The 25,078-nt window shown below is 65.2% G+C and overlaps 1 protein-coding gene across 2 annotated transcripts; it reads right to left on the bottom strand.

Moving 5' to 3' along the window:
- Nucleotides 1-719: 719 nt before the first annotated feature.
- On the bottom strand, nucleotides 720-24,239 carry B3GAT1 (beta-1,3-glucuronyltransferase 1). Of its 2 annotated transcripts, XM_070472894.1 has the most exons (7): nucleotides 23,829-24,238; nucleotides 11,068-11,160; nucleotides 10,812-10,958; nucleotides 5,158-5,666; nucleotides 4,461-4,757; nucleotides 3,478-3,577; nucleotides 720-2,437 (listed from the first exon to the last, which is right to left on the bottom strand). In XM_070472894.1, the coding sequence occupies exons 2-6, from the start codon at nucleotides 11,069-11,071 to the stop codon at nucleotides 3,491-3,493; spliced, it is 1,044 nt and encodes a 347-aa protein (XP_070328995.1). In that variant the 5' UTR covers nucleotides 11,072-11,160; nucleotides 23,829-24,238; the 3' UTR covers nucleotides 720-2,437; nucleotides 3,478-3,490. The 2 variants fall into 2 exon arrangements, with proteins under 2 accessions (XP_070328995.1, XP_070328996.1); XM_070472895.1 differs by lacking the exon at nucleotides 11,068-11,160 and having other exon boundaries at nucleotides 23,829-24,239.
- Between the last annotated feature and the right edge of the window lie 839 nt (nucleotides 24,240-25,078).

The following is a 25,078-nucleotide window of genomic DNA, read 5'->3' on the forward strand; positions in this document are numbered from 1 at the left end:
TGCTGGCCGCTCACCTCCACTGTGAGTGTGCGGTAGCCACACAACCCCACACTGTCCTCGCCGTGTGGACCCCTGCAGTCTGTCCGCATTGGTGGACGCAGCTCTCCGCTCTGTCCGGCTCTCCTTGGCTCCGCTCAAACCCCGCACCTGGCCCAGCAGCTCGCCCTGCTGCATGCCCAGACCTGACCACTGCCCTCGTCTCGGGCCGCGCCTCTCCTGACCCACCATGGTCTCCGGCCGTCCGCCTGCGTCCTGTTTGTGCGGAGCACAGGAGGCAAGCGATTCTTCTAGAAGGCCAGCTGGACCAAGTCCACTCTCTGCTCCGAACCTCTGGCAGCCCCTTCTCCCACTCTCAGGCCACCGAACTCACCCTGGTCCCCAGGCCGCCTGTTCGGTGTCCCCCACTCTCGTGTCTGACCCCCGCCCCCCGTCAGCTGCCCTCAGCCTCCCACTGACAGAGCCCGCTGCCCTGGATCCCAGTCTCTGCGCGTCTGCCCGGAGGCCGTGCTGACAGCGCCCATGCCCGCCCCGCTAACCCTAACCCTCCTGGTGCAGACGGCGTCTGGAGCACCCCGGCTTTGTGCGTTCGCGTCCTCTCTGGAGGTGACCCCAAGGCTTTCTGGGCCCACGCCGCGCCTGGAGCAGGGAGCGTCCAGGGGACACCTCACAGTACAGGCTGGACGCTTAAGTAACGAGAAAGCAGGCGTGGCGGAGGAGGGTTAAGACGGTTAAAAACCATAGTTGACTTTTAATTTCGAAACAAATTAAATACAGTTAAATTAAAACAGACCGACGGTGCAGCTGTGGGGGCCACCCACACCCCTGTGTCCTCGGGGCTCCGCACCCCCCACTCCCGACGGGGGAGCAAACAAGCTGTGGTCACGGACCCAACCCTGGCTCATAACGAACTCATTCCCAACGAAGACGGAAGCTGCAGTCCACCAGGGTTATAACTGTAAATAAATACACATGCAGCTAAGAGAGGGTGTTAGGTGAAGACAACTGAACTAGTATCTGCCAAAAAGAAAAAAAAAAGAGACGATCCCGTTTTGTGGTTCATCACCAATTTCCTGAAAACCAGCCCTGTCTTTCTGGCCAAGACAGTGGCTCAGCCAGGCCAGCTGACCCAGCGTCCAGGGTTGGTCCAGGTGAGCGAGGCCGCGATGCCCGGCACAAATTCACCCACTCAGCTGGTCGCTGTTACCCCCGTGGTTCCCAGGCACCCGTGTGCCCCGCAAAGCGGCTCAGGGCTCTGGGTAGGGGGCCGTGGAATGCTCCTGTGGCCACGGTGAGGAGGTAAACCCCTTTCAGCACAGGCCGCAATAACTGTTTGGCACTCTGGGTCGCTGCGCGGAGGCCACCGCCCCCGATACCCAGGAGCAGGCTCTCCGCAGCCCTCGGACCCTTCCGGCGAGTTTCAGGGGGGTGGGGGCTGTTAGCGTTAAAAGTAATCACCTGTTCAGGGGGCGTGGGCCGTTCCTCTGCCACTCAGGGGAGGAATATTGTGCTTCCGGCGGTCAGGAGCGTGAGTGGGGGCTGGCAGAGGGCTGGCCCGCGGGGAAGGCAGGGGGACCAGCGCCTCCCTCCTGGCGGGGGGCTGCGTGGTGGGGGGGATGGGGTGGGACTGGAAGCCAGCTGACTGCGCGCCCCATTAGGGTGAAGCGAGGTTTTGTTTCCCACTCTATGTCACGATCTGCCAGCAGTCTGGGCTCGGTCTCCTGCCTTCCGGGTCCAGGTCACCTCCGGGTCCAGGTCACCTCCGTGCCCTTCTGTCGACCCCTCCACTAGGTCAAAGCCCCTCGGCCGGGGGTGGGAAGGACACCGCCCGGCCCTTCCTCTCTCTGCTCCTGGCCCACCTGCCCCTTGAGCCCCGCCGGCCGCTCTGGTGGGGGGCGTCTGCCTCCCCAGCTCCGGCCCAGGCGTGGCGGTGGGCGGGAGGCTCCTTCCGCGCTGGGCAGGGCCGGGTGTTGGGGCGAGGGCCTGGAGGGGCTCTGCTCCCTCCGCGAGGTGAGGTACGGACTGGCCTGCCGGGCGCTCAGACGGCCCCAGGCTCTGCAGGCGGGAGTGAGGAAAGCACGCTGGGGGCGGCCGGCCTCCTCTCCCGGGAGCAGCTCGGTCCGGACGCCAGGGGCTGGGGGCCGCCGTCCCGTGACCGTGGGGCCAGGGCCGCTCTGCGGGGCTCTCACCTCCGTCCCAGCCGGGCAGTCCCCTGGTTCGGGGCCCATGGTGTCGACTCCGCAGGACTGCCGGGCGGGTGGAGCCCAACAGGTCTGGGGGTTCTGTGCTTCAGGGTCTCCGTCCTTCGTCCCGGCCTCGGGCCGGGCTCTCTGAAGGCCCCACAGGGAAGGGAGGGGGGCAGCGAGTCCACAGGAGTGCGCCTCGGAGGGACACAGCGTGGGGAGAGAAGGCGGCCAGGAGCAGGTCTCAGAAGGCGCTCCTGAGGGGAGAGGGCGAGGGGGCGGCGTGAGGGGGCCGCTGGAAGCTGGGGTCCACCGAGCACCCCCACCCCCGACCCCTGAGCTGCCAGGAGCGTGCTGTCTGAGCCAGTGCGGTCTCGTCTTGGCCAGGTGATCTGCCACGCTCCGGGTCACGACCCCGCGGTCTCCTGGGGTTGGGCTATTGTCCGCGAGGCACAAAAGCTGCAGCCTGACTCGAGGCCGGAACACCAAGAGAGCCCCACTCACAGCAAGCCTCCAGCTCTGCTGAGGTCACGGGAGGCCCCCAGGGAGGGCCTGGCTGAGCTGGTCACTGGCACAACCCACTCAGCTTTCCTGAGTCTCCTTCCTGTGCCTCTAAAGCGTAGATGGAGCCTGTGAGCTGCTTCAGTGCAGGATTTCAAAGGACCAAATAAAAGCAGCAGCAGTTGGGCAGTGCCAGAGACGGTTTCTGGTGCCCCAACAACCCCTTTTGCAAATGAAGAAAATGAGGGAAATGGGAGCCTGGGAGCTGGGCCAGGCTCTGGAGTCCACGCTTCCACCTCAACTGAGGAGGAAACCATGCAGACAGCCCGAGTGAGTCCACACAGCAGGGCCTCATATAGGGACAGGCTTGTGGCCAGAATGGGCCGCCACGAGGTGGTGCTGGGAGGTGAGGGCCTCCAAGCAGCAAGGAAGGGGCCAGGTATGTGGGGACCCAGGTGTGTGGGGGCCCATGTGTGCGGGGACCCAGGTGTGTGGGGACCCAGGTGTGCGGGGGCCCAGGTGTGCAGGGACCCAGGTGTGTGGGGGCCCAGGTGTGTGGGGACCCAGCTGGGGGGCGCAGGTGTGCGGGGACCCAGGTGTGCGGGGGCCCAGGTGTGCGGGGAGCTTGCCACCTGCTGACTTCAGTCCTGCCTCCTCCACTACATGGGGCCTTTGCCGTGACTGTCATGATTAAAGACCAGGAGGAAACGCCTTGGCAGATTTACTCTGCACCCAAGCTTGGGTGGGCCACTGAACTGAACTGAACCCAGGGCGTCACTGGCTCACGTCTCCCTACCTGTGTCCGGGGCTCAGATCTCCACCGTGGGGTCAGTGAAACCTTTCTTCCCCTCATTCACCAACACAGGTTTCTCAGTCCGTGTGTGCCAGACCAGGATCTGTGTGTCCAGAGACAGGAGACCACATGGGGCCGGCCCCGACCTCGCCTGCCTACCCTTGCCCCTCCCCTCCAGCTCTTGTTCCAGCAAGACTTTCTCCATTGTTCTGTATTTCTACCTACCCCCTCATTCTTGCTCTTTGTACATAGGCTGCCTTCACAATTATCTATTGGAAACAGAAAATCTGCAGCTACAAAAAAGAGACAGAGTGGTCCCAAGTTTTCTTCTTGCTTCTCATACTTCCCTGTGCTTTTTGATGGGTCTTGAGGGAGACAGTTCTAGGGCCTCCAGCTCAGCTAAGCACCAGCCTGGTCCCCAACTGGAGAAGCCCAAACTGGAAGCAAGATGTATCTGTGCATGTGTGTTCATGCCTGTGTGTGCACGTGTACTGGGCACATGCATATGTGCACATGTGTGCACACACCTGTGCTTGTGTGTACATGCGCATGTGTGCCCATACATGCATACATGTGTGCCCGTGTCTGTACCTGTGCAGACTGGACATGTGCAAGTGTGCATGCAAACACATGTATCTGTGTGTCTGTGCATGGCGGTGCATGTGCACTGGCATATGCATGCGTGTGTATTCATGTGCACACATGTGCCCATGTGTGCATGTGTGTGCACACATGTAGGTGTGTCTGGCATGGAAGTGTGGGGCCCAGCCGATGTGTGGTGAGGGAGGGATTCACTCTAGGCTCTGCCTGCCTGGGGGCCCCCTCCTTGTCCCCCCGCCCACCTTTAGTGTGGCTGCCTGAAGGGCCGTAGACCACCCACTTGGGAGGGAGGCTGGTTGTCCACTGGCGGTGCAGGTCCCTGATTAGCAGGGGCCTCGCAGGCAAGAGCTGGCCTGCACTGCGCTGCAGGCTCAGCGGGGGCCCACCTTGGTGCAGTTGGCTGCCTTGGGCTCCAGGTCACTGAGGGTGACAAGCTCGCGCAGCAGGCTGCTCTCCTGGTAGCCGCCCTTCACGCCACGCAGCTTGAAGTAGGCCTGGCTTCGCTGCAGGATGAGCCGCAGGTTGACTGCAAATCCCGCCATGTCTATGGCAAATGGCCGGTGGGGGTCGAACACCGTCTTCCAGCCGACCACCTTCCCTGCCCCGTTGACCCTCGGGGCCTCGTATCGAAGGCCCCCAACGAAGGCGACGGGCCACACAGACACCCTCCTGGTGCTGCGCATCTAGAGGGGAGAAGAGTAAGGACACCTGGGCCGCCTAGGACGGGCATCTGCGGAGGACTGGCCAAGGCTGTGAGCAAGGCCACCCTGCAAGCAGCTGGTGCTTCCCTTGTCACGTGACCTGTGCTTTGTCCTTTGCTGCAAAAGCTCTGTCTCCCCGATTTAGAGTCTGAAATGACTCCCTCCGCTACCCCAATGTCCTGATTACCAAACTCGGGGGGTGGGGGGGACACTGAGGGTGGACGAGGAACCCGCCTCCCCTCCCCCACTGGAAGCCCTCCGCCAGACAGTGCCCTGAAGCCAGGGCTGCAGTGGGTTGGTCCGTCTGGGAGCCCCATGCAGGCCTCCACCCCTTCACCAGGTTCCCCGCCCTCCCTGGTCTGCGTGCATCTGCAGCCCGCACCTCCTCAAAGAGCTCCAAGCTGTAGGTGTTGTCGTCGTCCGCGAAGTACACGACGCCGGGCTGGCTGGAGTTGCGTGGGAAGGTCTCCCGCAGCCAGCGCAGTGCCAGGTTGCGCTGCATGGTGCCCCGAGGGATGCGCGGGTCACGCGCATCCCCCCGCAGCTTGTAGTTGCGCGGTGTCTCCACGTGCAGGTGTGTGTAGTTGAGGCCGGTGTCGCGCAGCAGGCGTGCCGTCAGCGGGGTGCGGCGCGGCGCGTCCTCCACCACCAGCCAGTGCAGGTTGGGCACGTGCAGCAGGGTGTTGGCCAAGCGCGTGAGCTCTGCCTTCTGCACCGGGCGGCTGTAGGTGGGCGTCACCACGTGGATGGTGGGCAGTGTGTCAGACCAGGGCGGGGGCCGCGTGTACACGTACTCTGTGCGCACCACCTCCACGATGTCCCGGTCGGACATGCAGTACTCCCTGGGGTCTGTGCCAGGTGGCGCCTCGTGCCGGGGGTCACCACTATCATCTGCAGATTAGAGGAGGGGGTGTGGTGCTGGGGTGTGGGGACAGTACTGGGGTACTGGGAGTACAGGTACTGGGCACAGGGGTACCAGAGTACTGGATACAGAGATGCTGGGTTCGGGGGTAGTGGGTGTATAGGTAATGGGTACAGAAGTACTGGGTACAGATACTGGGTATAAGCACTGGGTACAGGGTACTGGGTATAGGAGTGCTGGATACAGAGATATTGGGTACTGGGGTACTGGGGTTCAGGTAGTGGGTACAGATACTGGGTATAGGGGTACTGGGTAAGAGCACTGAGCACAGGAGTACTGGATACAGAGATTCTGGGTTCGGGGTGCTGGGGATACAGGTACTGGGTATAGATACTAGGTATGGGGTACTGGGTATTAACACTGGGTACAGGGTACTGGGTATAGGAGTACTGGATACAGAGATACTGGGTACTGGGGTACTGGGGGTATAGGTACTGGGTATAGGGGTACTGGGTATGAGCACTGGGTACAGGAGTACTGGATACAGAGATGCTGGGTACAGGGTTACTGGGGGTACAGGTACTGGGTAAAGATACTGGGTATAAGCACTGGGTACAGGGTACTGGGTATAGGTGCTAGATACAGAGATACTGGGTACTGGGGTACTGGGGGTACAGGTACTGGGTACAGATACCAGGAATAGGGGTACTGGGTATGAGCACTGGATACAGGGGTACTGGATACAGAGATGCTGGGTATAGGAATACTGGGGGTACAGGTACTAGGTACAGCTGTACCAGGTACAGAGGTACTGGGTACAGATACTAGGTATGGGGTACTGGATATTAACACAGGGTACAGGGGTGCTGGGTACAGGAGTACTGGGGGTACAGGTACTAGGTACAGCTGTACCAGGTACAGAGGTACTGGGTACAGATACTAGGTATGGGGTACTGGGTATTAACACTGGGTACAGGGGTACTGGGTACAGGAGTACTGGGGTACAGGCACTAGGTACAGCTGTACTGGGCACAGGTACCAGCCCGCCCGGCTCTCCCCTGCTCCTCCTGTGGGAGAGTCAGTGCACGCCTGTCCGGGGTCCTGGGGGCTGCGGCTGACGGTCAAGGCTGGCTGCCTGACATCCTCCCCTGGTCCTCCTCTTTCTGACTCCCAAATGACACAGAGATAACCTCTCCCTACGTCTGGCTTTCGACAGCTTGGAGCTGTTTAAGGGCAACTGGCCACACTCCAGCGTCGCACCCTGGGCTCCTGTCTGTGCCCGGCTTTGTATGACAAAGCGCCTGCCTTGCGGCCCACGCCCTCCACCCCTTCCAGAGCTGGCCGAGGAGCCCGGGCACCAGCGCTCGTGCCCGGGGCAGCTCTAGTGCTTCGGTGCTACGCACCCTGTGGCCCCAGAGTCCAGGAGCACCTTGCCTGAGTTCCAGATAGGCTGGGCGGGATCAGAGCCTCCCTCTCAGGCTGTCGCCTCCGTCCTCCCCTCCCCGTCCCCCTCCTGCTCCCTCGGGGGGAAGGGGCCTGCAGGGGGCTGCCCCAAAGGCGCTCTGGGGCCTGACCCAGAATCTAGCTCCTGAACCTCGCTGCAGAGTGTGGGGCTTCACCACGGCACTCTGTCCCGGGGGCAAGATGCTTCTGGATCCCGAGCCTGTCCCTTCTGACCGCCGATGTCCCGTGTTTGGGCCAGAGGGTGGGGTGAAGACCTGCCTCGGCTGCTCCCGGCCTGTGTGTCTCCTCACACACACATTCCCATCATGCGCTCTCAGCCCCTGGGGCCTTGCCTGTGCCCCCACCGAGCCGTGCACCCAGGAGGGGCGTGTGTGGAGCTGGGCAGAGGCCCGCCTCCGTGACACGCAGGCGTGGGGGCCTTTGGAGGTGCCCTGCTCCCGCCAGGGTGGCTCTGATAGTCAGGCTTTCTCCTACATCTGCGTCCCCGTGGGGAGCCAGCAGCCCCTCACGGGGGGGTAGCCCGCAACCCCTCCCGTTCTGAAAGTGCCCCCCTGCCCCCGAGGCCTGTCCGGCCACGTGAAGGACTTGGGCGCTCGTTGCTCCTGGGCCATCTCAGCGGGAGGCGGGACGGTCGGAGGCCAGACCTCAGGGTCCAAGCTCCGAGGCTCAGATTCTGGCTGGCTCTGCACTAACCGCAAGACCCTGAGCTGGGCGCCTGGCCTCTGGTCACTGCTGGCAGCTGCTAAGGAGAGCTGATAACTGCGTCTCCTTTATCCAGGTTCCGTGGCTTGGGTTCAGGGGCTTGGAACACAGCCCGGGCTCACAACATCTCCCCTGTGCAGAGGGGGACGGTAAGATGCTCTGTTCTCATGGCTTCTTGCAACTATGAAAAGGGCGGTGGGAGCAATCCCCTGTGGGGAGTGAAGAGAGCCCCGGGAGACCAGGCTTCCTACAGCTCTCGTTAGCATGCGGGTGTGGGTGCAGGCGCTGGCGTGGGGCTGGGCACGGGGCTCCAGAGTGACAGATGCGTCCCTGGCTCTGAGAGAGTTCCCACGGGCTAATAACCCCCACTGGGGAGACACAGCCCAGGTGGGAGCCTGCCCCCGGGCTCTGGGTGCAGGCTGGGGAGACTGGAACAGGCAACCAAGGGGACTTTCTGCAGGAGTTTTGGGTCAAACTGGGAAAAGAAAGCTAGCTTGTAGAGAGCAGCTGCAGACCAGGACATAAATAAGGATTAGTGTATCCTGCTGTGAGCAGAGCTTTGGAAACCGAGGCTCAGGGAGGACATTGAGCGTCACTGACCCCCGTCCTCCCCTGTCTGCCCTTCAGTCACGCCCCCGCAGGCGGCTCTGAGCCCTGGAGCATCTGCGAGCCCGCGACGGGCTGGGTCAGGGCTGCCGCCGCCTCCGAGTCCTCAGCGCCCCCATCGCCCTCAGCTGCTGCCTCTGTCCAGCATCACGGCTGCCCTGTCCTGTCTCTAGGCATGACCGGCTGTGCTGAGCACAGCAGCCTGGGGCCTCTCAGCCCGAAGCGCTGCGGAGACCGGAAGCACGTGGTGTTGGGTCCCACGTGACAAACCTCCCGAGGTGCTGTGGTGACAACCCTAAAGGACGAGCAGCGGCCCTGGGGTCCAGGCTGAGGACTCGGGGCTCACACTGCCGTGGCCTGGGTTCCATCCCTGCTCAGGGAACTGAGACCCCATGAGCCACTCAGCTCAGCCAGCAAGGAGTGAGGGGGAGGAAACGCTGGGAGAGCTCCGGCGCCTGACGGGCGGTGGGCACTGAGCTGTGCTCGGCCCGGCCCTCCCGGAGGAAGCTTCAGGCCCCCGCAGGGATGAGCAGCCTGATGCGTCACGGTGCGGGCCGCCCACCCCAGACTGGGGCTCTCGGCCCTGCCTGCTCTGGGGACTGGGGGCTGCGTCAGGGCTTCCTGACCAGGGAAAGAAGACTCTCGCCCTGAAAGGCTTTCAGTGACACAGGCTGGGAATCCCGCCCCCCAACCCTGAGTCCTTCATGGTGCACCCCCCAAGTCCTCCTGTGGGGCATGCCCGACCCCCCAAGCCCTCCCATGGTGCACCCTCCGGAGTCCTCCTGTGGGGCATGCCCGACCCTCCGAGTCCTTCATGGTGCATCCCCCAGCCCTCCTGTGGGGCACGCCCCCCACCCCCACGCCCTCCTGTGCTGCATGTCCTGGGCGTGGGTGCAGAGGAGAGCCTGTAATGCTCTGAGCCTGTGTGCATGGCACCATCCAAGCCCCAGGTCAGCCCCCAAGGGTGCGGTCATCAGCCAGGTCGTCCCCAGTTCCCCTCTGGCTGAGCAGGGGAGACTCAGGCCTCCAGGCTGCAGCCACTCCATCAGGGGAGACTCAGGCCTGCAGGCTGCGGTCACCCGTCAGGGGAGACTCAGACCTCCAGGCTGGGGTCACCCCATCAGGAGACTCAGGCCTGCAGGCTGCGGTCACCCGTCAGGGGAGGCTCAGACCTCCAGGCTGGGGTCACCCGTCTGGGGAGACTCAGGCCTGCAGGCTGGGGTCACCCCATCAGGAGACTCAGGCCTGCAGGCTGCGGCCACCCCGTCAGGGGAGACTCAGGCCTGCAGGCTGGGGCCACCCCATCAGGGGAGACTCAGGCCTGCAGGCTGCGGCCACCCCGTCAGGGGAGACTCAGGCCTGCAGGCTGGGGTCACCCCATCAGGGGAGACTCAGGCCTCCAGGCTGCGGCCACCCCATCAGGGGAGACTCAGGCCTGCAGGCTGGGGTCACCCCGTCAGGGGAGACTCAGGCCTCCAGGCTGGGGTCACCCCATCAGGAGACTCAGGCCTGCAGGCTGCGGTCACCCGTCAGGGGAGGCTCAGACCTCCAGGCTGGGGTCACCCGTCTGGGGAGACTCAGGCCTCCAGGCTGGGGTCACCCCGTCAGGAGACTCAGGCCTGCAGGCTGGGGTCACCCGTCAGGGGAGGCTCAGGCCTCCAGGCTGGGGTCACCCGTCTGGGGAGACTCAGGCCTCCAGGCTGGGGTCACCCCATCAGGAGACTCAGGCCTGCAGGCTGCGGTCACCCGTCAGGGGAGACTCAGGCCTGCAGGCTGGGGTCACCCCGTCAGGAGACTCAGGCCTGCAGGCTGGGGTCACCCGTCAGGGGAGACTCAGGCCTGCAGGCTGGGGTCACCCGTCAGGGGAGACTCAGGCCTCCAGGCTGGGGTCACCCCGTCAGGAGACTCAGGCCTGCAGGCTGGGGTCACCCGTCAGGGGAGACTCAGGCCTCCAGGCTGGGGTCACCCCATCAGGAGACTCAGGCCTGCAGGCTGGGGTCACCCCGTCAGGGGAGACTCAGGCCTCCAGGCTGCGGCCACCCCATCAGGGGAGACTCAGGCCTGCAGGCTGGGGTCACCCCATCAGGAGACTCAGGCCTGCAGGCTGCGGTCACCCGTCAGGGGAGACTCAGGCCTCCAGGCTGCGGCCACCCCATCAGGGGAGACTCAGGCCTGCAGGCTGGGGTCACCCCATCAGGAGACTCAGGCCTCCAGGCTGGGGTCACCCCATCAGGAGACTCAGGCCTGCAGGCTGGGGTCACCCCATCAGGAGACTCAGGCCTGCAGGCTGCGGTCACCCCATCAGGAGACTCAGACCTCCAGGCTGGGGTCACCCCGTCAGGAGACTCAGGCCTGCAGGCTGCGGTCGCCCCGTCCGCGAAGCCCGGCAGGGCGGGACTCACCCTTGCGCGCGGTGAGCAGGGGTGCGATGGTGCTCTGGTGCCACACGGTGACCAGCAGCGTCCAGGGAAGCACGATGAGCACGATGGCGAGGACGTCCCGTCGCTTCGGCATCTCCAAGGCTGGCTGGGCCCACAGCTCCTCGTGAGCTGGGCAGTGGCCGTGGGGGGGAGGAAAGCACATGAGTGGGCCGGGCAGGCCGGGCACAGGGCCGCGGGGAGCCGCACGCCAGCCCGCGGGCCTGACCGCTCAACCCACCCATTGCCGACGCAGCTCTGCGGAGTCCGGCCCGACCGGAGTCTGGGAAGGGGTGCCGTCCGCGGTGGGTCAGGAGCCCTGCGGGGTGGACACCTGCAAGAGGGGACAGAGAGGCTGGCCGGAGGTCTGGGGGCTGCCCCGCAGGGCCAAGGGCAGGCGGTGCCCCCTCGGTCCAGACACCCCTGGCGGTTCCCTCGGCTCACCCCCGGGCCTGTTTGCTCTTTTATGAAGTGGGCGGTGCGCACTCAGGGCTCAGACACCCCTGCCTCGGTTCCCCTGGCTCAGTCCTGGGCCTGTTTGCTCGTTGACGAAGAGGGCACCTACTTTCCAAGGCTTTAACGCCTGTGAGCCTCGCAGCCTGCCACTGGGTGGATGCAGCGAGTGCTCAGGGTGACGGCCTTGTGGCTGTGATGGCCACAGCCTCGTGCTCGGACGTCGTTTCACAGCCTGGATGAAGGCATCTGCTCCAACTGAGTCCTCAGAGGACTGGCCAGTGGCGTTTGGAGATGGGTTCTGGGAGGGTGCATCCTCAGCTAGTTTGGGCAGGACAGGGCCTGGACTGTGGCCACGGCCGGGGGTCAGCCGAGGGGCTCGGAGGTCAGTCAAGGCGCTCAGGGGTCAGCCAAGGGGCTCGCGTGCCGACAGCTCCCCTCCGGGCCAGCTGAGCTAGTGATGAGGGACTGGCACCCTGCCTCCTGGCAGCCTGGGGACTGTCACCCCCTCGTCCACCCCCCACTTCCATGCTGAGAGCCCTGCAAGACGCCTCTGGTCCCACAGCGGCAGCCTGGGGGGAGGACAGCCACGGGCGGCCTGGTCTGGCAGGCTGAGCCCCCGAGCCTGCCGTCCACCCAGCCGCAGGCAGGCGGACATCCGTCTCCCGCGGGACAGGGAGCCAGGCTGAGCAGGAGTCTCGGAGGTGCTGCGTCTCTCCTCCCTGCCCGGTCCTCTCGCCTGCAGCCCTCCCAGCAGGCGAGTGCTCCCGCGGGCCGCCTCAGCCCGTCTGCATGGCCTGCTTGGAGCAGACAGCAGACAGGCCCGGGGGTCAGGTGGTGCGGGCTCGGGGCGGGTTCCTGGACCCCGAGCTGCCTCGACGCTCCCGGCCGCGGCCCTGCGGGAGGAGCCCAGAGGCCACACTGCCTGCCCGTCCGGGTGTCGGGGTGCCTCCCCGGCCAGCCCCACCCACGCTGAGCCCACGGGTAGGACGCCGAGCGCCGGGCCCGGGCCTCGGTCTGGCTGGCCGCTGCGGGCCGCGCAGGGAGGCCTCCTCGGGGTGTGGGTCCCCCAGGGCTTTTCCAGCGTCTGGCCGTGGGGGCTGGCCTGGTCTGGGCACTCAAGCACCCGCCCCCACTGTGGCTGTTCCTGGGGAGCACTCTCTGCTCCCTGAGTCCTCCCGCATCCCCTTCTGCCCGGTGCTCGCCGAGGCCACAAGTGACGGCTCGTGCTGGGGCCAGACTTGAACCCAGACCCTCTGGGAGCAGGGGAAGGAGCGTCAGGCCCCAGACCCCCTTCAGAGGCAGCCCCCTGAAGGCCCTGTGCCTCCCAGAGAGCAGGAGGGGGACAGAGGCAACGGCCTGAGGGGGACGTTCTGATCCCGTCCAGTCTACTGGTCAAAACATCTATGACAGGAAGGAGGGAGAGGCAGGAAAGCTCTAAAAATAAACTTAGCCATAAACCCAGTTGTGCATTAATTACTTTGGAAGCCATTACAGCTTGAAAACCCCATAACTTTAATGGAGTCTATTATAAGCACGGCAGCAAAGTCGTGGAGCTAATTACCAGGCGGTTATGAAGCGGAGCGGGGAGCCCCCAGCCTCCAAGGGAGCCAGTTGGCCAGCAGGCGGCCTGTGGGGGTCGGGCCTGGGGCTGGGTGGCTAAGACTGGGGGTCTGGAGGCCTTGGGTGGGGGCGTGGGGTGGGGCAGGTGGAGCACCCCAGACCCAGAGGCCTGAGTCTGAGAGGGGGCTGCAAGGATGCACGGGGGCATGGCCCTGGAGGGGTGGTGGGCAGCTAGCCTGGGGTCCAGCCTCGAGCAGGCTGCCTGGAAGAAGCTGGGCAAGCTTGGCTTCGAGGCTCACAGCACCCTGCCTCCTGAGACTGCAGGGATTCGGGCAGAAAGCTCACCCGCACCCCACACCTGGGGAGGAGCTGGTTTAGTCCCACTGTTTGGTGGGCAGGGCCCTGCTGGATTCAGGCGCCGTGTGGTGGTGGGGGCAGGGGGTGGGGTGGGGACGGCAGGTGGCCATCAGCACCTGCCCCGCAGGGAGGAAGGCTCCACACAGCTCTGTCCTGCCACTCAGGAAGGTAACTGCAGAGCTGGCGTGTGCACACGTGAGTGTGTATGCGTGTGCACGTGTGTGCATGCATGCGCACCGTGTGTGTGCGCGTGTGTGCACATGCGTGTGTGTGCGTGTGTGGTGGAGGTCAGTCACACACAGATCCTCCCCCCGACCCCCGAGCCCTCGAGCAGGGCAGGGGCCATGGTGCTCATAGGCCTGGGATCGTGGCTGGCGGGCAGGTCGTAGGAGGCCACGAGGAGAAGAACCCCCGGAGGGGATGTGTACAAGCCACGCCTGTCCTGCCCACCGCCCAGCCCGCGGTCCTTTCCCCGACTGAGCGCCTGTCACCAGCCAGCACGGCTCTGCCTGCGAGGCCAAGGATGTCGCGGGAGCTCACAGTCCGCGGGGAGTCACCTCCCGGGGCACCGTGCCCGCGGCCTTGACACTGACTTCCCTGAAGCGGTCCGCGACCAGGGGACACTTGGTGAGCGACCTGCACGGCGTCCTTCAGCATTTGTATGATGTTTCCCACGGTCTTCATCTCGCCTGGAGAACGTTTTCCCTGACTCTCCTTGTGGAACCTTTGAAGAGCATTCAACTTAATTCTCATAGAAACAAGGGCTTTCTTCCTTTCCGGCTTGAATTTCTTTTTTCTGCCATATTCTGTGTTGGTAAGGGGCTTCCCTGGTGGCTCAGCAGTAAAGAATCTGCCTACAATGCAGGAGATTCAGGAGACCCGGGTTCAATCCCTGGGTTGGGAAGATCCCCCGGAGGAGGGCTTGGCGTCCCACTGCAGTCTTCTTACCTGAAGGATCCCATGGGCAGATGAGCCTGGCGGGCTGTAGTCTGTGGGGTTGCAGAGTTGGACAGACTGACCGTGCACAGAGATGAGAGCATGCGGGGCCATTGCAGACGGATGAGGAGCCTTACAGACTCTGGGGAGGCCGCAGATCCCTGGCCCAGAGGGACCCCGCCTGCCGGCAACGCTCAGACAGGCCGGGGCGTCGGTCCTGAGTGGGTGGAGGGGACACGGCTGGGCCATGAGGACAGCAGCTGCCCCCGTCCCTGGGAGCTGAGTGCCCAGGGCTGCGCAGATGTTGGGGCCGTGCAGGAGAAGGGGCTGGTTTGGAGAAGCTGGGTGGAGGTCAGCGGAGGTCAGCAGAGGTCAGTGGGCAGGATGCCGGGAAGGGCCGGCTCATCCCTGGCCTCAGACGGTCCCCAAGACCTGCAGGAGCCCTAACAGGACTCAGCATCGACCCCGCGGCCCCTGCACAGGACAAGCCCGAGGCCACAGCTAGCCGGCTCCCACCCCAGGGTCCACATGCATCAGCTGGCCCCAGGCCTCCTCCCTGGCCTCCTCGTCCCCCTGGCTCCGTGGGGAGGGGGAAGCACGTGGCGGCCGCTGTCCCCCGGCTCGGCCCTCACCCCCGGAGCATATGAGAGAGGGGGCCTTCCACCCGAGGAGGGCTCAGACAGCCCCTGGGGCTGCAGCCCTGCCCTGGGCAGGCGGGGTTCCTTCTCTGCAAGCCACAGCGGCCTCTGAGGCAGGCAGGGCAGTCTCAGCCCCATTTCACAGGCTAGGAAACTGAGGCCTGGAGGGCCCGGGTCAGTCTCAGAGCATGCTCACCTGCCCTATGCACACTGCTCCTGCTGGCAGGCCTGGCCCCTCGGGCAGCGCCAAGGACCCAGTTCAGCCAGGAGGGGCTCTCCACCGGCCCTCACGGTGGGGGCTGGAGGGACCCCAGGCCTGGTGCCATCTTCCTCTGCTCTGGCTGAGACCCCAGCCCCCGGCTGGGGCGGAAGGACGCCCGCTCGGCTCAGGCTAGGCTGACGGCTTCGAGTTTCTTCCACGCAGGAGTCAGGAAACAACAGTCCATCGGTTATGTTTGAAGTGGCTCCTTGGTTTTTCTTCCAGTTATTCAGAAATAGCCTTGGGATCGGGTTTGGATTCTGACTCAGTAGAGAGTGGAGACAGGGTCTGATGAGCGTGGTCTCCTGCACTGCGGGAATCTGAATGGCACAAACCAGCAGCACCAGTGGCTTGACTGACGTCTCCGTCTTCGGGCAGAAGGTCGTCCACACGCCCCACAGCCCGCTAGCAGGAGGGCATCACCCGGGGTGCATCCTGGGTGCCCTGGGCTGGGCCCAAAGCACACGTGTGCCCTGCAGCGTGACTCAAGGTGGGGACACAGACCACAGGGAAAGTAGGCCACCCAACAGCGGCCGGCCAGGGTGTGTGCCCCCGTGGAGAGCTGCTGCTGGAGGGCCTCGGGCGGCTGTCCCCTCCACAAGGCCCGTCACGGCCCTGCTCAGGGGTCTGAGTATCCCCAAGCCCGCCAGCTACCTTGCAGGAAGCCTGGGTCCCAGCTGGGCACTGCACCCCACCTCAGCACTGTCCGATTGTGATTCAGCCCCACAGTGACCAAAGCACCAGCCCCCTGCCCCCAAAGCAGTCTGTAGTTTCACTCGGGAGGCAACGGGGCTAGGTCCATTCTGCGAGCTCCTTGGAGCCACTGCCCCGGGTGACGTCACACACGTGTGCATGTGTGAGCTCGCGGCGCCTCTGAGTGAGTGCACGTGTGTCTGTGGGCACATGAGTGTTCCTGGGTATATGCGTGGTCTCAGGGCACAGAGGCCTCTGAGGAACATCCCCCAGGAGAGGCTGTGTGGACGCAGCAGGCAGTCACCCTGGCCCTGGGACACGGCCCTGCCCGAGTCCAGTGTGGCCGCAGAAAACACCCTGGAACACACGCTCAGTGCTCAGCCCCAGGCCCTGGAGGCGTGGGGCAGCTCAGGACATGCTCAGGACACGCTGACACACAGTGCATGGGGCCCCCGGGCACTGCCCTAGGCTCTGATAGGAAACAGAGGGCAGAGGCCAGGGGCTGGGGGCCTGGGACTGAGTGTCCAAGGCTGCGCTGGCCCAGGACAGCATGCAGAGTCTGCAGGCCATGGGCGAGGCTGCGCTCAGCCGTGCTGGGCTGTCAGCACATGGCCGTCTGTCCCCCCCACCCTGCCCCCGCTCTCTGGCCATCCTGCTTCTCTCTGCCTGTTTCCCTTGGAGCTGGTGGCCTGCGGTTTGGGGTGAGGGTCCCACCCACCCCGCGGTTTCCAGGGGAGACCACCTGGCACTCTGAGCCCTTGGCCTGACCCCTGAAGCTTGCCCGGCTCCACACACTCTGTGGCCAGTCCACACCCTGCATGAACCCGCTGGTCTTGCTGGTTCCGCGTCCTTCTGCAGCCCGCAGGCCTTGGCTCCTCCAGACCCCTCCAGTCCCCACACACCGTGGGGGCTGCACTGTGTCTCTGGCACTAAGTCTCCTTTGCAACGCTCATCAGGCACTTTGGGATCTGCTGAGGGGTCTGTGGAGAACCCCGGCACAGGGCCTGGCCCGCAGAGAGCGCCACGAAGGCTTCGAGATGTGGAATATCACAGCAGGGACAGCAGCAGCCTGCTCGTGACTCCAGCTGAGCGCACACGTCTGGCAGAGACGGGACGCGGGGTCCCTGGCTCCCCCTGGCCCGGCCAGCCTCGGGCGGCTCTCACAGCAGGTTCCTCCCTCCCTCGGACGAGGCTGTACCTGCAGGCATGCCCGCAACGTGGACTCCGCGGAGGAGCAAGGAGCGGGGTGTGTGCCAGGGCTAGCCCTCCCCACCCCGACCTCCGGGCTCCCGGCGTGGGTGGCTGCTGGGGCGGCCCACCATGGCTTTGGGGCGCCCCCTGGCCCCAACTCTAGCCCTGTCCCTGCCCTGACGCCAGGTGCGGCCAGGGCACGCCCAGCACTTGGGGAGGGCAGGGGTGCCCTGTCTCCCTCCATCTCCAGGGCGAGTGAGCTCAGGCTCCTCCTTCAAGCTCGGGGCTGAGCTTGGAGGTGGGGGCCATGGACACAGGGCCGCTCGTCTCTCTTGCCACCCCATTCCTTCCCTGGGGTCAGCCGTGCCCGCGTCGTGAGAGACACTGGGAGAAGTGAGCAGAAGGTGCGGCTCCGAGCAGGCAGTGACCTGGCGGGGAGGGGATGGGGTGATGGACCCAGGGTCCCAGTCTCAGCCCAGACCCCACCCTGAGGGGGTGATAGACCCAGGGTCTCAGTCTCAGCCCAGACCCCACCCTGAGGGGGTGATGGACCCAGGGTCCCAGTCTCAGCCCAGACCCCACACGGCGGGGGGTGGTGATGGACCCAGGGTCCCAGTCTCAGCCCAGACCCCACCCCGGGGTGGGTGATGGACCCAGGGTCCCCAGCCTCAGCCCCAGAGGGTGGTTCTGTCCCCCAGGTGCATGGGACACAGCGGTGGTCTAGACAGGCTGAGCCTCACGAGATGCGGGCAGAGGGCCGCCCCACGCACGGGCTCTGCAAGGGGCCGGCTCCTTGCCTGGGGTCCTGGGTCCTGGCGGGGCTGTCCCTTCACTGGTCCCACCTGTAGCCGTGGCCATACTCTTGCCTCCCCCTCTCCTGGGGCTGTCAAGCACACTAGCCCTGTGGTTGGCACTGGATGGGCAGGGAAGGCAGGGGTCCATCCTCCCTGCTCCCCAGGCACCTGGTTCTCAGAGCACAGAGGTGTCTGCAGCCCTGGGCAGGAAGGGCAGTGGGAGAACACCACCGTGGACCGCCTCCGCCCCACGGTCTGGCAGTAAACGGCCTGCCCGTCTGAGGACTGGGCTGGCAAGATGCATCCACATGGAGTGACCCAGCCCAGCAGGGGCCAGCGCTGACGCTGCTCTGACACGGAGACCTGGAGGACGCTGGCCTCGGGAGGCACGGCGCAGCCGGACCAAGCCCCTGACCCGCTCACAGAGGCACAAGGTCGTGGGACTCGGGCCCAGGGCAGAGGCTGGGGGCCCGAGCTTGGGCGGGGGCTGGGGAAGCACACAGCTCCCAGTGTGAAGGACGGGGAAGTCCTGGAGCTGGACAGGCGCGCACTGGGACGTCCTTGGTGCCCTGAACACTTAAGAGTCATTATGGTGGTACATCGTAATTGTGCATTCTATGAATTTCTGCCACAGAAAAGAACCTGACATCAAACAGCTGTGCTTGGATGGGTCAGCAGTGACACACTGGGGACTGGGCCGGGTGGCACCTGCATGGTCCCAGTGCCAGACCTTCCTTCTGGCTGGCATGGTGGTGTCTCCATGAAGAAACACACAGCGGGCACGTCCAGGGGACGTGCCCCAGGGGTTCCAGGTAAGGCCCCAGGAGTGTGCAGGACATGGTGAGAGGATGGCATGCACACATGGATGTGCATGCACACATTCGCACAGTGCAGATGGCTGGGTTTCCAGCTGGGGGTATGGGGAGGGGCGGAGGTGTGGATGCTGGCTCCCAGAGGGAGGCTTACGGGAATAGGAAAAAGTCCTTGTCGGCACAGGGTGAGTCAGGTGAGCAACACTTCACTTCACCTTAGAGGCTCAGAAGATGAAAGAAAACAGAACAACCTGCTCAGAGGCCATAGAGCAACCAGAGCACAGAGGCCTGGGGGTAGAGGGTGTGCATACACCATGTGGTCAGATCGTGGTCAGACTGTGTGCACACCGTGTGGTCAGAGTGTGCACACACCATGCAGGCTGCTGATTCACTGGTCTAATTAAAGTTTCCTGTGTATTTTCAATGCGCCGCCTGTGGCCCGAACCAGCTGACCTTCCCTGGGGCCCTGGCAGGACAGCATAGGTGCATCCTCCCGCCAGCTGTCCTGGGAGGACAGCGGAGGCCTGGCCGGCTGGTGGGGGAGGGAAGCCCGGTCCCATGGTGGGCCTCTCGCCCTCCGCCTTGGGGGCCTGTCTCCATCCTAAAGAGCACAGGGGGCCTGAGACGGGAGGGAGGGCGTTAGACTCAGCCATGTCTGGGGCCAGGTACAAGGGTGCTGTGTGACCCGAAATAATAGCAGAACTGCCCTGGGCAGCTTCCTGGTCCCTAGAAAGAAGGATGCATCTTCAGATGCAGAACCCTAACTCTGGCCGGATGGTCTGCAGGGCCACCGCCAGCTCCTAGACCTGCTCGCTCTGGCCCCCGCCCTCTCGGCGGACGTGGACGCCCCCACCCCGCTCCTGGGGTGTCGATCGGGGGGCTGACTGAGGGCAGGGTGTGGTCGGGGCAGGACACGGCCACACGCCTCACGCGGCTATCGTTTTAGATGAGGAGACGAGGCCCCGGGACTGAGTCCGCAGTGAGCGGCCGACACAGCTGGGCCTGGAGGCGGACAGCAGCTGGTCATGGGGCCTGCCTGGCCTGGGGCTCCTCTCCCTCAGGACCAGGGCTGGGAGCCAGGCAGAGACCCCCGGCCCCCACCGCCCCACCTGCCCAGACACCCCGGAGGCCGGAACCTTGTGTGCTAAGCAGGGCCCTTTGGGGGTAGCTGGAGGAGCTGTGCTCACTCGCAAAGGCGGACACGACCGAGATGGTGCCGGGCTCACCGTGGCCCCACCACAGGGAGGGGACGGGCTCAGGGCCGTGGGTGACGGAGGCAAGGCCACACCTGGGCCCCTCCGTGCGCCAGGCACACTGCGTGTCGTCCAAGTGTCTGTTGGATGAAACGTTCACTGAATGAATAATTTTAAAAATCGCCGGGAGTTCCCTGGCGATCCAGTGGCGAGCACTTCACACTCCCAGTGCAGGGGCCCGGGTTCCAACCCTCAGGAAACTGGATCCCACATGCGGGAACTAAGAGTCTGCAGCTGAAGATCCGGGGTGCTGCAACTAAGGCCCGGAGCAGCCAGATTTTAAAAAAAGAGGCAAAAATACCTGCTGAGCAAAGCACCTACTGCTCGTGTTCCAAGTGAGTAACATGATTTACTGTGACTCTCCTTCCCACCTCACAGGCATCCCATTATCATCCCGCTCAGAGGCAAGACATGCGGGGGCACAGGTGGTCAGGGGAGGCCCCGGGACACACAGTGTGGGTGCAGAGGGTGCGTGTCCCACAGCCCATGCTCTCCACGCCTGCAGGTGCAGGGCTGAGCCCGGGGCAGCGCTCGCCAGGGGCACTCAGGGACGCTGCACTCATCCTGGACACGTCCGTGCTGTCCTGCGGGGCGGCCACAAGCCCTGTGCACACCTGAGCTCACAGAAAGCGCTGGCATGGCTGGGGGATGCCCGCCGGGGGAGGGGGCAGCCGTGCCACGTCCAGCTGGGCTCTGTGGCTCCCAGCGCTGGGTAAAGTGAACAGACAAGCGCTCACTACTCCCCATGGAACGAAGCGAAACAGGGCAGGGGAGGAGGAGGCGACGGCACGTGTTCAGCCTTGTGCGGGGTCCACGAGGACCTCAGGCTGGGTCCCTCCTGACACCGGCCCTCTGATACCCATGGCCCCGGCCCCTCCCCCTTCTTCATGAACAAGGACCAGGCCCCGTCCCCTGGCTGTGGGGCGGGAGACCCCCTGCTCAGGGCTCTGATCTCGGGGAAGACATCCCCAGTCCAGCCAGCTCTTGGAGGTCCACCTTGAGACTCCCCGCCATCGAGCTTCTGGGCGGCAAAGCCCCAAGCCCTGCCAGGCGCCTGGCGGGGAGGCCACTGCCCTGCTGTCAGCTGCTGCGCTCAGGGAGCAGATTCATTTTAATATTGGCTAGAGCTAAACCTCATTAGGAAAGTAAATTTGCTGTAGCTGCAGGAAAAAAAAGGCAACCCACTCAGTCCTTCCTTCCAAAGCTAAGCTAAACAGAAAACCTGATCTGACTGGGGCCCACTTCACACTTTCCCTCCCTGGCCTGGCCTGGGGCCCAGGGCACAGTAGGTGCTCAGTGAGCGAATGTGGAACGGGCTCGGAGCACCCCTGCCCACCTGGCCAGCTGGCAGCACCCACACCAGTCGCCACCGGCCTGGGGTTCCTGTCAGCTGCATGGATGTCGGGGGGACACTGGCCGAGACGTGCAAGGGCCGCACTGACTGCAGATTCCACACAGAAGCGTGTTGCTGCCATTTGGAGGGGGACCCTGACTGTGTCTCCCCAAGCAGAATGGCAGGGGCAGGACCAGGCCTCGGGCCTGGAGGTGGCAGTTTGAATGGAGAGTGGGCAGCAAGGCCAGTGAGGTGGCCCCAGGGTGGGCCTGAGAACGGCTACTCCATTCAAAGCCTTCCGGATGCCAGGGGCTCACGTGGACGGAGCAGATGCAGACACTACGGTGACGCCTCTTGAGCGCTTCACCTACGGACAGCCTGGCAGGACAGGCTCCTGGGCCTCCGGGCCTTCAGGAATCAGGGCCTAGAGGCCTCCGCTTTCCCTGAAGCCCTCCCGGCCGATCACAGGGACCGAGGCAGCCTCGGCCTGGCCAGCCTGTGCCCCTCACGGCACTACCTCCACATGCCCACCCCACACACTCAGCAGGCCCCACAGAGGACTTCTGGCCTGCAGGCCTGGGCTTCAGGAAGGCTTCCCTTCTCCTTCTCCCCAGAAGGCGTGGGGGTGGGCACACGCAAGAGGGTCCCTTCTGCCCAGGGCTCCCCCTGAACCCCGCGCTCCCCTGTGTCTCGGGAAGACCCTCCTTGGGGGTCCGGCCCCCTGCCCTGGCCGCTGGCTGCCGACGTGGGCATCTTGGAAGGAGGCCCGAGGCTGCCCCCACGCTGCTAGGCCCCTGGCGCCCACGCTTCTGTGTCTTTGTCTGCTGTCTCCCGCTGCTGCTCTGGCTGCCTCAGACTCTCAGATTCTCTCTTCCCGAGCCCGGCCTCTCCTCCCGTCCAGCGCTCAGCAGAGGAGAGCGCTCAGCCCCTCCTCTGGCCAAGCTGGACCAACACGCTTCCCTGACCCTAGAGCCTGGTTCAGGGTCAGCTCACCGCTGGACCCGCCACACTTGTGAAGCTTCCGCCCTCCTCATCACCCAGTGCTCACAACCAGGAAAGGCCAGCCACCCGGGTCCCCTCGCCCCTCAAAACCATGGGGGGGAACCCAGGTGTGTCCAGAGACAGCGGCCGGGGGCAGGGCTGGCCCCCCACTTCATCCTCTGGAGCCCCCGGTCTCCACCAGCCTCCCTTCAGATGGGTCCGTCGCTGCTGCTCATCCAGAACCTCTGTGTGTGCATTCAGTCCAGCACCCAAGAGCTGCCAACACACCCCAACGAGGAGGGGCTCACCCACAGGCAGGCATGAAACGGGCACAGCAGCCACCTGGCGCCAAAGGGGGCACGGATCCATCAAGCCTCCCTGCTCCACCACCGGGGCAAACCTTCTGCGTCCCCCAAGATGGGGAGAGGGGGATGTGTGCAGCCCCAGAAGCTTTGGGGGTGCTGGGCATGGACTGGGTGAAGTGCAGTCTCTCTGAGGGTCTCACAGGGGAAGGGTCTTTGTTCTAAACAAAGGAAGAGGACTCAACGTCAGGTCCAGTGAGGCCACTAACAGCCCCCAGCTCAGCAGCTTTGGAGGGGACGCCTCGGTCTCTGTGCTGGAGGCAGGGAGCCCTGGGGGACAGAAGGTGGATCTGGGGAAGTGGGAGCCACCGTCCGGTAAAGTCACACGCCCACAGCCCCGTAACTCAGGGAGCCGTGAGCCCCACCCTGACGCAGCCACACACAAGATGTCACCGGCTGCCCCGGGGACATCCCCACCCAGTCCTGGGCAGCAGTGCACGTCAAGCCCCCAGTGGTTCCCCACCCACCCACCCAGTACCCACGCGGAGCTGCCCCCACGAGCCTGGGGCGACCAGCCGTCTGCGAGGCTGGCCTCAGCATCCAGGCAGAGATCCCCAGAGTCCCGCTGCCCCAGCTTCTACAAGAATCCATGCAAGCAGCGTGGGGCTGGGACTAGGCCTGGCCACGGCAGGACAGGCATAGGGCTGGGGAGGGTGCTGTTTCTGCCTCTGCGCGCACGGTGGGGGGCGGGTTCTCTCAACCTCAGCTCCAGCCCCAGGCCGTCACTTCCATGGCCTCCCTTCCATCCTCTGCTGCCTCACAGCAGTCTGTTCCCCTAAGCTGTGGGCTCTGGTTGGGGGGCCTGGGGCCCCAGGCCTGAGCCCAGGCATTGGGCTGGTGATGAACTCCCTCCTGACTCCTTCCGCCCCCTGCATGCCCATCCTGACGCTGGGCCGCCTCACCACCGCTCAGCCCCCGGCCTCACGGGACAGTTGCAGACACTTAACTTGCCAGTGGCTGGAGCCTCTGGGCTTGGGGACGAGCCTGGGGGACCCGGAGCAGCGGTGCTGACCCCCCACTCCAGGCCACCAGGAACCACCTGCTGAGGTGAGAGGAAGGGCCCCAAAAGGCAAGCTAAGAGCCCGGCCTGCGGCTGGCAGCTGCTGAGAGCCAGCTTCTGCTTCTTGACGCCCCGGCCAGCACCACCCAGGTCTTGTCTCGAAGCAGCCCCTCGACTGCGGCGCCTCCTGGCCCCGGGCAGATGCTGGCCAGCTCTCCAGCCGCCCCGCTGCGCGCAGCACCATACGCGCGCGCGCGCACACACACACACACACACACACACACACAAGGGCGCGCGCACAGGCGCCCGGAGGACATGGCGCGGCTGCCGATGAGGACGCATAAAGGGGCTCTGTACGCGGCGGTGGGGCCACTGACCTGCGGTGGCGAGTCCGGATCGTCCCCGGCACGCTCCATCTCGGCGGCGGCCCCTAGGCGCCGGTCCCCGCGCCCCCGAGCTGCTGGCCCCGGCCACACGCGCCTCCGGCCCCAGGGGCTCTCGGGCTGCGGGTCCCCCGAGGCCCCTTCATTGCCGCGGGGTCAGCGCCGCCCCAGCCCGGCCCTTCTGCGCTCGGCGAGGCGGCGGCCGAGCCCGCGAGCGCGCGGGGGGCGCGGGGCGGGGAGCCGGGCAGGGAGGTCGGGGGCGCGGCAGAGCGGGGAGAGCCGACCGGGCGCGGGGCGGAGGCGCGGGGCCGGGGCGCGCTGCCGGAGCCAGCAGACCGGGCCGGCGCGCAGTCCCCTCGGCGGCGGCGGACGCGCCCGGGCCGCCGCGGCTGTGACAGCGCCGCCAGCCCCGCCCCCGGCCCGCCCCCGGCCCGCCCGCGGGGTTGGGGCCCACCGCTAGCCCCGCCCCGCGCCCCGCCCCGTGCGCCCCGCCCCGCGCGCGAGCTGCCGGCTGAACCCGCGCCGCGGACCGCCGGTACCAACCCCGCTGGTGGGGGCGAGGGCACGAGGAGGCGCGGACCCCCCGGGTGGATAGGGCCCCGCGCCCCGCGCCCTCCCAGGATCAGGCGGCCCGGATCTGCGCTCTGAAGCGGGGCTGCGGGAGGGGGCGACACCGCCAGGCCTCGCTCCTCGGAGTTAAAGCCCCCCGCCTCCAACCCCGCCTCCATCCCGGCCGTTCCTGGCGCCCAGTTTGGCAGCCTTTCTCAAAGGGTGATTGTTTTCGGACCGGGCAGTTGGGGGGCGGTTCTCCGGGCCTGGGAGGCTGAGCGCGAGGGCAGAGAGGGAGATGGCCGATGGGGGCAGGTGGCGCCTGCCGGGACGCAGGGGTGCCTGGTGCGTGGAGATGGGGTTCCTCGGGGTCTGGCCCGTAGGGGGCCCACCGTCGGGGCGCTGCTGCCTGGTCGGAGGCCAGCCCCCCACCTTCCCCGTCAGAGGAGCCTGGACTTCCCCAGAGAAGGCCACGGGCCAGGCGGTGTGAGGGGCGGGAGGGGTCACAGGAGCAGAGAGGCGCAGGCTCCCAGAGTTTCAAGGGCTCTTTGGGCCAGGAAGTGCCTGCTTGTTCCTTGCTTGTGTGTTCCGCATGATCTAGGGGTGTTAGCCCTGTATGTGCACGTGTGTGCATGAGGGTGTGGGCTGCAGCCCTCCGTGGAGAGCCTTCCAGATTCTCTTTGGTCAAGTTCCCA

Source organism: Odocoileus virginianus, chromosome 10, assembly GCF_023699985.2.
Source record: "Odocoileus virginianus isolate 20LAN1187 ecotype Illinois chromosome 10, Ovbor_1.2, whole genome shotgun sequence".
Taxonomy (NCBI): domain Eukaryota; kingdom Metazoa; phylum Chordata; class Mammalia; order Artiodactyla; family Cervidae; genus Odocoileus; species Odocoileus virginianus.